Below are 15205 nucleotides of genomic sequence, written 5' to 3'. Positions count from 1 at the left end.
TTAATTTTATAATACAACACATCTTACTGTCATTTACTGGTCAGCTCTATTTGCAGTGTGCAGTGACAGACCAGATCACCAGCTGCTACCTCAGAGGAGGTTTTGTCTCTTTAAACAAGCCCATTAAATGTACTTTTTTAAAATTTAAATTAAGAAAGTGGATTTTCTTTACATTTCAGAAACGTAAAGGCATTTTGATACCCAAAGTGTGAGTGAGGGGTGTCTGAGATTTTAACGGTCAGTGTCTTCAACCTATTCTCACATAAACCTGCAGTCAATCAGTGGCCAGTCTAGCCTATTATCATCATAATATTTTTTTATTTATTTGCTACAATGCAAATATGCATTGAACTAAATTGCAATTCATTACATTTGAAATGGAGTTTTATTATTGTCATAACAGCTTTTTTTTTTTACATTTTCATTAATTGATTAATTAATTCATTAGATCTTGTGTGGTATCCTTATGCAACACCCACAAAAAAAAAAGCCTCCATAAGCGTGCTTCATTACATCATGGGCCTACTCAAATTAATTATTATGCATAAGCCTGGAGAAAAACTTATTTTATTTTCTTGAATAAAAAAAATGGAGCCAAAATAAATAAATAAATAAAATCCTATGGGGCCTTTATATTGACTTCTGAAGGACTTTAGGCCTGTGCACATAAACATTCACCTTCTCTGAACATTGCATTACTTGCATTTTTCAAAACGATCATTTCTTAATAATTCACTCTGGCTAATGTTCCAGATCTTCGATGAAATATGGGAATCTTTAGTGGTTGGTCTGCTGTGCTAATTGCTACAACCGCCTCAGGCGAACCCACATCTAACAAACTGGGGACAGCATCGTTCACAGGGCTGCGTCTGTCTTGGTAAGAGAACACTTTAAAAATAAGAGCATGACAAATAAAAGCTAAATACAATAGATACCTCTACATACCCACCTCTTATTGGTGCTATGAATATTACACGTGTTAGTAACATTTAACCTATTAAAGCAATAAAAACATACCAAAAGCTGATATCACTGTGTCCTATGACTGCGATGTGTGTATATTCTGACATGAACCAGTAATATGGTATTTTTTTTTAATCACAGATCTATTGATAGACTATTACAATGAAGCTGATATCTCAGGAGATAGTGATAAACCATATGTATGGTGCCACAGCTGAGCGCACACAACCCACCCACACTGTCCAAATCCACAAACACGTTTTTCCTCATTAATAAGAATGGGCGGACTTGAACACAATACTTCCTATTATTTGATTCATTTGTTAAGATCTGTGTTAATTGTAATGCACAGTAAATCTTGGCTGCAGATGAGTAGAAGACCTCCTCCATTCAGTAAGAGCCTACAGCATTAAGTAAGGATTAAAACTGGGGCATGCAGGGCGACTGTGCTCCATATTGTAGCCTACATATGCCTTTAAATCCACAATAAATTAATACGAGCGCTGGTTGGTTGTTATGAGATAGTCTGAAATATATGGTTTGGCACATGGTTAAATGGCGACATATTTTTTATATTTCATTGCAGTTTTATATTAAGTAATTATTCCCACAGTTTTGTATTGAAGACAAGTGAGATAATAAACTACTTTTGTGTTATTAAAACACACATACACACACACAAAACACCGATGATTCATCCTTTTTTTTAAAACTCTGCTTTTTATTGACGATTAAAACAAACGCTGTGTGGTGATTCGAACATTATTTTGAGAAAAGCAGCTGATGAATTTCAATATGGCAATCACTCACCCGGGGCATGTTTCATTTATTGATAAATTTGATGTTAAATGTCTCAAGCTCACTTAGTGTTGTAGCTTTTAATTTATTATGCTTTTCAATGCTGTCTCTCCTTATTTCTCCCTGGTTTGACCCACCGAGGTCACACGAGCAATTCTTTTCTTAAACGCATGATTAATTTCTCAGTAGGGCGACCGGCTAATGCATTATGAAAAAAAAAGTGAAATGTATTCCAAAGGGGCTAATAGCGCTATTGTATTCCAATAAGCCTTTTCCTGCTTCATGTGGTTTAGACATGCTCCGCTTTTGATAACATGTCAGGGAAAGATGTGCATCATTATTTTTTTCCCAAAAATGTTTCATTATTGTTGTTTAAAAACGCAGTTAGGATTTTATTACAGATGTCAGAGTGGTCATAAAACCTTAAGGCGTATTAATTATTATCATAACGGAAATTTCATGTTTATTGGCAAAATAAATTTTACATTAGGTTGATCAAAACTTTAAAAAAACATTATTTACTTGGTCACCCCGGTCATAAAAAGACAGTATAAGCTCAACACTAAAGACTTCCTAAACTATTTTAAATGTATGCTATATTACAAATATTACGGTACGGAAACTACCTTTTCCTTTTCATGTATCCATTATTATCTCCTCTCATCTCTCTATTGTGACGTCAGTCGTATCAGCTCCTGCGGCCCGTGCGTGGCACTCGCGCCCGCGGCCCCCCTCTTGCCCCGTAGCAGCGGGTGTTCTCGTGGCGTTCCTCCACGAGACAAAAGCACGCGCGGCGACAGGCGAAATTGGTTTGAAAAGGAGCAGATGGGGCTCGTGCTCTGCTCTGCTCGGTGTCGCTCTACGCAAACATGCACACACGAGCTGCACGCACAGATTTAAGACCGAGCCGTCACGTTTATTAAGATGCTATATAGAAAAGACTGGGCGAGAATAAATTACAGCCAATCTCAATATCCAACAGCCTTTTAACCAGATAGAAAATTGGCTTAGATGGTTAAATGTGAGATTTAGAATTTAAAAAGAACTTAAAAACCAAGTTTGACCAAGTGACTTTTTTACTTAGTTTTCAGTTTCTTCTTTGAAAAAAAATAATGGCTGACGTCTCTAAGCGACTTAAGTCTTATTAAATTTCCTACAGAAGTGTAAAACCAATTTTTTTTGTCAAATTAAAGCAAACCCTTTCCTCCTTATGCCAAGCTCACAGTTTGTGCTACCCAAGTCAGCTTACATTAGTCAGACCTGCTGCTTCTCTGAATGCCTGCATGTTTTGGCTCCATGATTATATTTTCCTATTCTGAATGCATGACTATACATCATCCAAAGTTACTCTAACCTTCATGTGTCACCAAAAAACATGGCACTATTGAAAATGTTAGTACTCGCTGACTATCTGCAATGGTCAACTCCACTGTTATAAAATATCGGTCCCAACACAAAGACACATTAACTTTGACATGTTGGTATTTGCATAATAAAACTGGGATCCAAATTGACCTCTCTAAGTTACTTCTCATATAAAGTTGTTTTTTTCTTTTAGGTTCTCAGACATAAAACAAGGCCCACAGATGAGCTTGTCCTGGAAACAACTTTATTAAGTTTTAATTAACAAGGACAATCAGTATTTGGGCCATCACGTCACTACATGCCCTCAGAGCTAAACAAGATCCTTTTTTACTTCCTTCAGACATTTGCTGATGACTATGAGGCAGCTAATTTCTAGGTTGTAGACTTCATATTTAGGTCTGTGCCTTCATATCTGTAATTTGCCTGCATATTTTTAGTGGAAGAGGTAATTGAGCAGCTGCAGCAATGTGCCTGGTTAAAGAGCTTGGAGCAGGGGCGTAGCTAGGAAGTGCTGGGCACTCAGAGAATTCTGACCCCTCATTTAAAGTTATTGAATGCTGCAATTATTATTTTTGATATATTTATCTGTTAGATGAATTCTCACTGCATGTTAAAGTGTTTTCCAGCTGCCTGGGAGCTCCTCAAACCCACACTCACAACAGATGATATAGGCCACAATATGCTTCCTACTGCCTTTTATCTCCTGGGAACAACCTGCACATGTATAGAGAGTCATATTTCCAAAAGCCTTCTCAGCGTTGAATGCAGGTATCAGCTGTACTGACAGACATTATTCTGATCCCCAGACTGCCTGCCTGTCTGACTGCTGTCTCAGCCTTTATTTTCACTTTCTTCGGCCCCTATGGTCAGACTAATGTTATAGCTACTCTACTATGGCTGTGTTTAAAAGCCACATTCCTGATGCCAAGCTCTTTTGCTGGCTGTTTCTGCTGCCAGCAGTCTCTTTTAACATCAGTTTGTTGGTAATTAATTTTCAACTCAGGGGCTGTGTATCACAGAGCTGCAGAGCTGTGTGCAGCATCAAATTAATTCAAAATGAACATTCATTACAGGCCACTACAGTGAAGACCAGAGCTAAAATTTGCTTATCTCAATCCTAACTCTGGTGTGTGTGTGTGTGTGTGTGTGTGTGTGTACGCGCGCGCGCGCGTGTGAGAGTCTAATGCGTTGTCTTTGTATTGCAAGAGGCTGCTTTGAGTTTCGTCTTTGAGACTTTTGGGATGGGGGGTCATTTCGTGCACGCGCGAACGTGTGCTTAGTCCGTGCTCGTGCATGTACCTCCGTCGGTCTCTGTTATTAGTTTTGAGTTTTTTTCAGCGTTTGAGTGCCAGTTAGCGAGACCTCGATTTGACTCTTTGGTTGGACGGAGCGGCAGAGCGCGTGAAGGACAGTTAAGAATAAAATGTGTGCATGAAGGCGCGCGCGCGCGCGTGTTTTCTGGATGGTGGGCTGAGCTCGCGCTACACGCCAATCAAACTCAAGGCAGGTGTGCGGTCGAGAGAGAGAGAGAGTGAGAGCTAGAGAGAGAGAGACAGGGAGAGAGAAGGAGAGGGAGAGAGGCGGATTAGGAGTGCGCGTGGTGCCTCTGAAGAGCGAATAAAGCCGGCGCGAGCGTCGCAGTTTACTCACATCTCACGAGCGGACACAGTCGACAGTTGGAGGCAAAAAAAAAATCCAACGCCGATTCATGTGTGTCACGGAGAGCAGATAATATTTTCCTTTTACGTTCTTAAAATGAGTTTCTTAAAGCTGTGTAGGATCAATTTCGCTCTTAACGAGGATATTTTCTGACGCGTTTTGGGATTATTCTCGGGACTCAGAGGTAAGGACCACACTCGACAATTTCAGATGTGAAGTTGGCGAAAATGTTGCTAAAAATGTACCTACCCGATATAAAGAGGCGATTACTCAACGCAAGGGACAGAAAATAGGCTGTTAAAATGATATAAAGAAGAAAACGCATGAGGTTTGTGCGAATAGCGTTCACATTATTGCATTCCGCGAATTACAAAAGTATTATTATTTTTATTATCATTATTATTGTCGAATTTGTAGGTACTAAATAACACTTATTGCCTTATCTGATCTGCCTGTAATATTTTTCCATGCTTCCAAGTTAAATGTGATGCCAGACTTTACTGAAGGCCTAAGTTAAACCGCTACTTTGCAAGAAATTCAGTTTGGCCTGAACTTAAATACTAAAATTATAGACAGTGCAGCATATTGTGCTGTTTATTACCAGACTGTGTCTTCTTGAATTGGAGCCTTAATTGCTTTTTGCTTTTAATCTGTTTAATATGAACCCTTCCTTCTTCTTGAGTGTTATTATTATGGTGGTGATTCATTGACTGCAATGTTAAAATAATTGATACTAAAAGTATTAGCAATTTATTTGTTAAAACATTTTCTGAAGTAGTAAAGGACTGAAAGCTATCGCTCTTTCCCTCTCTCTCTCCCTGCTTTTTTTAACCGTTTTTATTTCTAAAACATATCACACATGATGCATACAAACTACTTTAATATTTATGTGCTGTATGTAAAATATGAATTTGTAAAATATAAATTCTGTTTTCCATATTTAGAAGATATTAAAACCAATTTTTATGTGATATAATCCACTACTAATAGGATTTTGACTGTAAAGTTAAAACTGCACTTTGTATTGTACATTAAAAACAAAAACATTTCAGTATACAACGGGATAATTTTGCTCTAACTCACTACATGGGAATTTTCCAGTTATACAGGCTTTTTCTTCAGAGTAGCTTGTCTGCATTTTTCAAGAATATGCTTGTTTTCCTTATAATTAAATATGCACAGGAAGGTTTCACTTTTTTTTGTAGGTGTGATAAATTTTAACAAAATGTAGGGGAAATATTTTACTTGAATTGTAGCAATTAATTAGCACTGTGTGTGATTGTTCTCTTCACTGTTTCATCCTTGACCAAGTAGTAGTGAAAACACTAATATACTCAATGAAGTTTAGGATTTTTCAATTTGATAAAGCAGGGGAAAATGCAGAACGCTGACATATAAGCACTTTGATATTTGTTTTATTGCAAAATATTATAAAATATTTAAACAGTGCTATGATTGTTAAAAAAATCTGTTCTCAATAATTTTATAAGATTTGTTTTTAAAGATAATTTTGCAATCTAATTTTTTAAAATTGTATTGTTTAATTTAATTGAGTTTTCTTAAAATAGAAAGATAAGAAAATAGAAACATTATCGTCCTTGTCTTTAAATTGGGAACTCACACATTTAAATACCTTTTATTTGAAATGTTTTTCAGTGTTTATATTTTTATATTCCATTATCAAAGTATTTCTGAGTCAACATGATATTAGAATATTCATATTTTTTGAAGAATTATCTATCGTTTCAAAATCCATGTAATAGATGCATACTATTACAAAAGGAGATTTCTTTTTTGTGGTATTTTGTAACATTTCAACAGGAACAATACATGTTGATTTTCTTTCTTTTTCTTTTTCTTTCTTTCTTTTCACACAGGTTGTTCTAAAGTTTTCCTCTCAGTATGGACAAAGCCCATCTTTCGAGCGCTAATGACATCATAATGACAAGCTCATCAGGCCCATACCAACAAGAACCCCTGACTCCACCCAGGTCCACCCACCATCACTCTTCGTCCTCTTCTCTATCCTCTCCCTCACCCTCTTCTTCCTCCTCACCCCTCAAGCCCAACGAGGTTGGCCAGGTCATTCTGTACGGCGTTCCTATTGTGTCACTGGTCATTGATAACAAAGAGAGACTTTGTCTGGCGCAGATTTCCAACACGCTCCTCAAGAACTACAGTTATAATGAGATTCATAATCGTCGTGTAGCACTGGGCATTACGTGCGTCCAGTGCACTCCAGTTCAACTGGAGATCCTCCGTCGGGCCGGTGCTATGCCCATCTCATCCCGCCGCTGTGGCATGATCACCAAGCGTGAAGCAGAGCGCCTGTGCAAGTCTTTCCTGGGAGAAAACTCACCACCAAAACTGCCCGACAACTTTGCATTTGATGTGACACATGAGTGTGCCTGGGGTTGCCGTGGTAACTTCATCCCAGCACGGTACAACAGCTCCAGGGCCAAATGCATCAAGTGCTCCTTCTGCAACATGTACTTCTCCCCAAATAAGTTCATTTTCCATTCGCACCGCACACCAGACGCCAAGTACACCCAGCCTGATGCTGCCAACTTCAATTCGTGGCGACGGCACCTCAAACTCACTGACAAAACCCCACCTAATGAGTTAATTTATGCATGGGAAGATGTCAAAGCTATGTTCAATGGAGGCAGCCGTAAGAGAGCGCTGCCCTCTTCAGCCCATTGTTCCTCTATGGGGCCCATGAAAACTCTCCCAGGTTCGGTGGTCCCTCACATGATGGGACCTGAACTGGGTGCTCAGAAAAGAGCTCGCTTTGAAGACGAGGATGATCTGGATGGAGGAAGTCTGTCTCCCCTCAAGACGCAGCGTAGCTACCCCGTCATTCCTGTCCCAAGCAAAGGCTTTGGCATGCTGCAGAAGTTCCCTCCCACATCACTCTTCCCTTCACCTTACCCCTTCCCAGCATTTGGACTCTGTCAGCAGAAAAAAGAGGATGGTGATGTTTCAGCAGGGCAGAAAGGAGCAGGGTTGTCAGGTCTTCTATGGCCTGGCCGTAAAGACACTTTTTATCCACCTTTCTGTATGTTTTGGCCTCCACGAGCAGCAGGAGGTATCCCTGTCCCTACCTATCTTCAGCCTCAACCCAGCGCCCTGTCTTCACTGGCAGACAACCCCTCACTCAGACAGGCTTTTCTGGATCTCTCAGATCCCAATGAGTCTGGAACTGTATCTGGCAATGGAAATGGTGTCAGTGCAACCATGACCCCCAGCAGCGGGACCAGCACAACTAGATCTGGGCTGTTTGACCCAGACTGCACAGCAGTAACCCCTGACATTCGCCCTGTGACATCAGAGGGATGGCTGAAACTGCTGGACACCCCAGCCCTCCAAACCAGGAAGCCGAGCTATGGCTCAGCATTCCGCCCTGTCATCAAGGATGCAGAGAGCATTGCCAAACTCCACAGTAATGGTGGAGGAGTCCCGGGGGCAACAGATGAGGACTTTGGGGTTGTAGTTACCGGATCAGACCGCCACCATCGACTATCACCAAACAGCAGCTGTAGTTATGGAAGTGAAAGTGGAGGTGATGGAGAAGCAGATGGAGCAGAGAGCGAGGAGGAGGGGGAGGTGGATGTGGAGTCATCAAAACAGGAGGAAGATGAGGAGGAAGGGAGTTTCTCAGCTAGGCCGCCACAGACTCAAACAAACCTGTACCTCCCTGTGCTGAGCGACAGTGGAGGAGAGGAGAGGGTGAAGGAAAGAGGGAGTGGCGCTGTGTATCCCAGTACCTCCCCTCCCTCCTCCACGGACCCCATCCAGCAGGCATCCCCCAGTCTTCCTGCCTCCCCGCCTGCTTGCTTGCCTCTCTCCAGCTCCACCCCACCTCACCGAGAGGACCCAGCTTACAAAAACGTAAATATCCCCCCAGGCCACTTAAGCTAATTATTATTTAAATGGTGTTGCAGTCAGGCAGTGATGTGATCTGCATAAGCAGATTGATAGGCTGGTTTCTCCCCGTAGAAATTGAAACAGTCACCCCACTCTGATCCTGGCTAATAGGCCCAGGCGTGAATTGTTTAATGGCCATGGTGTGTTTGTTCTGCCTCTGTCATCTCAGCCTGTTAGGGCAACTCTAATCTTTAACCTGTCGACTCCCACATTAACCAGACCTCTGAGACAGAGGAGGAGGAGAAAGCGACAGAGTTACGAGAAGCATTGGAAGCTAGAACAAGTTAAATCATGCATTGAATAACATGCTGTGAAACACTAGCCAAGGAGAATATATTTGCCAAGTTAATGAGTTCATTTTTACACAAAAATATCAATTTATAATAAGATACAGGACATTTATGAAGTAAATGAAACCCATGTTGATATAACAAATAACTATCAGAATCAAAATCGCACATTACTCTGCCTTATAAAACTTACATTCAGAGTGTAAATTAACTATATGATGCATAACACATATATGAAATGCTTATAGATTAAATGTATTTTTCAGGTTCACAAAAGCAGAGACGAAGGACTACCTGCGTACGCAACCAAAGACAGCTCCATTTCTGGTGAGCACCAGCATTTTAATCTGTGTATTGCCCTTTTCTGTTTTTCTTTTCTGATGCACATTTTTAAAACTCAGCAACTACTAGGTTGCTCACATAAAAATAATTTTGTAATTATATGCATTTGTTTTTCACTCTTTCAGAGCTACAAAATAAGGTTTACGCAAAAGTCGAAATGCAATACCAAAATACAGTTTCGTATTTAGTTTATAAAAATCACTTTGCTTGCTCTGCTGTTTGCATGGGTTCCTTGACACTACATCTTTCACTCTGCAGTTGTTTTACAATGTCTTGGTTTCATCAAATGTTTGAACAGGTTTTTATACTGTTTCATTAAATGGCATTACACAGTCTATTTCAGTAAACTGTTACACGCTATCTGTTTCATCAGACATCTGACTCAGTTGTATTATAGCATCTTTGTTTCATTTATTGTCTGAGTGAGTGGTTTTATAGTTTCCCTGTGTCCCTTTGAGGCTCATATTCTTGTGACGTTTCATTTGCTCCTCTCATCTCCCACTCTGACCCTTTCACTGAAGAAAATGTTTTCTGTGTGTTTTGTATACTCACAAACACACATGGCCACATGGCCCACATATGCATTCACACAAAGGAGGCACACATCATGTGCACACTTAGTTATCTCCAAGTATCCGGCTAACCAGCTCAACCAATGGGCCTTACTGAGTCTCTTGTTCTCTTTTTCTATGTCTCGCGTTTTCATTTTCTTGTAGATGATAAAGAGCAGAATAGTTTTTTTGTACCGGAGGGTGAGACGACAGCACCGGACTACTGGAGGGAGAGCTCAGGTACAGATACTTGCACATGTTTTTCTATGAATCATTGCAGAGCATCTAGAGCCATATTACAAAATGCCAAATTAATTATTGAAGAAAAGACAGCAAAATGTAAAAGTGGCATGTCAGGTGCTCCCGAATGTATAATTATTAGGATGGCAAGGTTAATTTAATTCCTGCGTTTGGTTTCACTCCACAGTAATTTGAATCTCATATCGCAGAGCATATCTGTGCCTCGTTATGAGGCTTCAGATTAAATCTTGATATATCATGTACACTAGGAAATAAAAAGACATCTTTGAAATGAATACTTGCAAAGTATGACTTTTTACTCTAAATGGAAGATAGCAAATTAGAAGTAAAGTCTGACAATTTATCTACAATACAGGAATATAATTTATTTGCAGTTTGGCATTGAAATAATAATATTCAAAGGGAAGTCAAACAATATTGGTATTATTGTTAATAACATTTCTGTTACAATTGCATCAAAAGCCCTGAAGTTGCCTTCCCTGTAACTCAGCACGCACAGTGTGTAGGATTGCTGTCAGTGTAAAATTTCTGAACATAAAACAATACTGTTTTAAAAACTCTCAGCTGGAAAATATGACACATACAGTGACAATTCTTCTTATTACACTAATGAGACTAAGAATACTTAAAGCAGTGAGGAAGAGCCTTCTCTCCCTCACTCTCCTCCTGTTCTCAGATGGTGAGTTAAAGGATTCACATAAATACACAGAGATGAAACAGCAGTGGAAAGCTGTTTCTGTCGCTGCTCTGCCACGGCTGCTCTCTTTAGCAGCGTTGTCACCAGGGTTGTTACTCTTGGGGGGGCCGTTATAGTTCAACAAGAAAACATCAGCTCAAAGATAAGCAGCCACGCTGGCAATCTCCATCCTAGACCCATATCGCCGCCGACATAATTGCCTTTTTTCCCCCTTCCTCAGCGCAAAAACCCTTTCCCGTTTGAAAAAGATCACAGCTTATTGCCTTTTTATATCTGTCAGGAAGACATTAAAAGTGCTTTATGACATCTGTGCCAACATTTATATCTACCCCCCCACTCCCTCAACCCCTACACACACACACACACCGTAATGATCCCTGCGCATAATGTATAATGTATTTCGAAAAATTACACGAAACAAATTAAATGAGACCACCTTTCCCCTGATTGCCAAACGTCTCCCTGGGCGGTGGGAAGCTCTACGTGATTAGAAGGCCCGATTCCTCTGAGTCCCACCAACCCCCCTCCACTGTCTTTAAACTCTCTCTCTGTTTCTAGGGAGAAAAAATAATCTAATTTTCCATTTATGTAATGCAAACCGCCTTGGCTTTGACTATTCACGGTTAATTGACTGTCAAACGAGGTTGTTATCCTCGGGCACTGTCTGCAAATTTGCTTGTCAAATGAGACAGAGAGAGGAGAGGAAAGGAGAGAGGAGAGGAGGAGAGAGAGGAGAGCTCCCTCCATGCTCGAAATGAGAGAGAGAAGCATAGTGAGACTTAAGGAGCCAGAATATGAAATGACTGGAGGAGAATATACATATCGAGGAGTGCTGGATCGCTTCATTTAAGACCTTCAATGCCTCATTGTCACAAGTCAGATGTTAACACAAATGCATGTATACAGGCGACACAATATAGACAATTTCAAAGTGATACATTTTGAAAACAGCATGTGATGGAGATGTTTGTTTGGAACCAAAGGGGGATGGCATATCATCAAGTTTTAAAGCAACAAGTAGATTCAGTAACAAAGGTTAAAAACATTTTTTAAAAAATCCAAAATAAAGCACTTACATCATATGTTTATATTGTTTAACTATGGTTTCCACAGGGTTGCTGTTATTCTGACCTTGTGCAGTTTTTGTAGTCGCTGGTATTGGTCAAAGCAATTTGCTGGACAAACAATAACACTAATGCAGCCTACAGTTTTTGACATTTCTGGACTAAAATTAGTGGAATGGCCTTTTAAACTTTTACATTTCAGCACTTTATCTCAATTTCTGCTTTTGAAATAGAGTTACTCTAAATTCTAGATGCAAGTGCTCTTTTTCTTTTCTAAACACAGGGTGATATGTCCTGACAGTATAAGTAGACAGGGAGTGAATGGAATAAAGTTTTCCAGCTACAGCGTCCACAAATTGTTACCACAGACTTATACTGACACCCAGTGGTCAAATGATATACCACAGCACTTTACTGAAGACTAAAGCAGGAGGAAAGCATGTGGGAATGGAACAGAGTTTATAATGCCAATATAAAACTACAGTGAGGACACACAGAGAAAACTGATAGTCCAACACAACAGTATATTTATGTCACATAAAATTTTATTTTATGGTAGATGGAATGAGACACAACAACTGCTAGTCTTGGTGTCATATGTAGCTGATAAAATTATGTCTGAAATTAAGTATGACATATATGGGACAAAAATCTGATATTAAATCTCATGTTCTCAGGTGACCAAAGCCAAGGTGCTGCCTCTCCTGTGCCACTAAAGAAGGACGTAGAGAACATGGAGAAAGGTAAAGATTTATAATTTAGTCAACACATTGTTTCTCATTACCCATGTGTTAGTTCAGACCCTTCTGCTTAATATTCAGTAGAGGATTCATAGCAAGACATGGTTTCAACTTTTAGGACCTCCTCCATTTCGTCCTTGTGTTTTCATTGTTCTTTTCTGTGTTTCTGCTTGTGCAGAGGAGCTCCAGAAGGTTCTGCTGGAGCAGATTGACTTCAGGAGAAGACTGGAGCAAGAGTTTCACGCTCTAAAGGGCACCTCACCATTTCCTGTCTTCCGTAAGTCTTTTTTGTCCTCGCTTTTCTTTGCCATGCTCTGAAGGGCAACTTCTCCATTTCTGTCTTTTTGAAGTTCTTTTCCATTTTTCTCCTCCATGCCCACCTTGTACTTATTTACTCAAATGACAATACTGCTCAGCTAATCATAGATTTTTTTTTTTCTAATTTCAGATAATTTTCAGGACCAGATGAAACGAGAACTCGCCTACAGAGAGGAGATGGTCCAACAGTTACAGATGGTAAGACGACTAATGATACAATCAGTTCTGAACACTGATGGAAAACAAATATCATTGCTATGCCTTTAAACGACAAATAAAACATTTTTATAGATACATGAATTTAAAAAGTGATGCTGATTGCTTTCAGTCAGTCTTGGTGATGATTATGAGAAGGAATATAGTTAAGACTAATTATGAACGGTTTGAATGGGAAAGGAACATAACAAAACATGGATGATGAAATGTGACTAATAACTCAATTACTCTACAAGTACTGTAGATTGTACACGTGATTATAAAAACCAAAGCCAGGTCTTAAAACTAAAACACAAATTAAATGCAGAATAAATAAGTCCTTCCTTAGGACACACCGGGACACTTTTACTGGTGCTTATTTGTCCATCAAAAGACAGAGCCAATCATCTAGTTTGTCTTTCATGGGTGAGAAGTTTGTCTGCAGCCGTCTGAGTGCTTCCGTCCACATCAATCACTGGAGCAGCTGGCAGACAGGCTGACAGACTGTGTTTGTCTTTGCTTTCTGACATATGCAACAACGGTGCACGCTTGCGTGCACACCTGATTGCAAACCCATCACACACACCAAAACACTCACAAGAGCATGCTGCATCCATGCAGTCACAAAGGCTGACAACTGAACAGACATTCAAGCTCATTTATAAGCATGTACGTGCACACTTATGTGCACAAGCATACATAAAATGTTCAAAATTGACAAATGTTTCTAGAATCAGCAGATGGATCAGAGAGTAATGACACATTAATTTATACACAGACATTCAAATTTAGATTTATGTTGCTGCAACTTTTAGATTTTTGACTGAGTATCACAGCTGAACTTTTCACTTTTTGCCCAGAATTAGTGTTGCGTCTTGTTTTCAGGTATAATTGTGATGGAATTACTCTTACTTTGCTTCTTTTCTTAAAAATCGATATGTGTTTGTTTGTTTTGAGACTTTCAATTTTAAAAGACAGAATATAAGTGCAAAGATACATAGTAAAGTTGGATGATTTAACCTGCTATTTTTACTGGAATGTGTCAGGGCTGAAGTTAATGCCAGGAACCTGCCAAATCCCTAAATATTGTTTATCTGTAACTAATCATTAAGGGGTATGTGTATCTGGACTGACTATTTTTGGTGAAAATAAGGTGTAATCACAGTGCTTATAGACATACATTATTCCAAACACATATTCTGATAATATATATAAAAATCTTTTTCTGTAGTATTTGAACTAATATGTCCAAGTCTTGTCTGATCAGGACTAATCGTAGTTTCTGATTTATATTTCTTTCAGATTCCCTACGCAAACATCATCAGAAAAGAAAAGATCAGCTCTCATCTCAACAAGTAGCTAGAAGGTAATTTATTTACTAATGCAGTTTTTCATCCAGACTCTAAGTTACACCATGTTTAGCATTGATATATACTATAACTATTAAAACCAGAACATGACACTGTGTGCTTTTAATTAATGAATTTATTGTATCCACAGGGTAAGTCAACAAAATCCCTTCTAAGAGGTGGAACTGCATTTCTGTGAATGCCCCAAGAAAAAAAAAAAAAAAAAAAGGAGAAGGAAAATTGAAATCAGTACAAACTCTGTTAATAGCTCTGCACTTAGACTGACAAGGATTCATTTGGACCAGTTCGTACTGCCGTGGAGTAGCATGCTGGTAAACGAGATTCATCCCTGCATCCTTGGTAAAGTTTATTTCCCAAACCTACTGAAGTGATAGAGGCACATACTGGTGACACCAGGGGGAACTGAATGACTCCTGCTCTTTCCTCATTGCTGCACTGGCAGTCAGATTCAAAGCTTTACCAAACCAGGACCAAAGCAAACTTCCTTGCCCATTGTAAATTTTGGAACTTTTGTAGGGCTGCTGAAGACCACCAGAATGGCACTTGTAGACATTGTCAGAAAAAGTCATAAAGTAAGACTGGTCTATGACTATGACTGCTGGTGGCCTGACTGTACATACACCAGACTGTGGATGAGGACGGACTTCACACAAGATTGATGATGT

General features: G+C 39.5%; 1 protein-coding gene across 1 annotated transcript; it reads left to right on the top strand.

Annotated features, from left to right (window-relative positions):
* The first annotated feature begins 4892 nt into the window (after positions 1 to 4892).
* skor2 (SKI family transcriptional corepressor 2) lies at positions 4893 to 14529 on the top strand. Its single transcript, XM_026297951.1, has 8 exons — positions 4893 to 4969; positions 6663 to 8676; positions 9269 to 9329; positions 10061 to 10135; positions 12595 to 12660; positions 12836 to 12934; positions 13106 to 13173; positions 14473 to 14529. Exons 2-8 carry the CDS (start codon positions 6688 to 6690, stop codon positions 14527 to 14529), a joined length of 2415 nt encoding a protein of 804 aa, XP_026153736.1. The 5' UTR covers positions 4893 to 4969; positions 6663 to 6687.
* Positions 14530 to 15205: the final 676 nt, after the last annotated feature.

This window comes from Mastacembelus armatus, chromosome 12, assembly GCF_900324485.2.
Source record: "Mastacembelus armatus chromosome 12, fMasArm1.2, whole genome shotgun sequence".
In the NCBI taxonomy this organism is placed as follows: domain Eukaryota; kingdom Metazoa; phylum Chordata; class Actinopteri; order Synbranchiformes; family Mastacembelidae; genus Mastacembelus; species Mastacembelus armatus.
The sequence above is the reverse complement of the archived record's forward strand: the minus strand, read 5'-3'. Positions and strand labels throughout refer to the sequence as shown.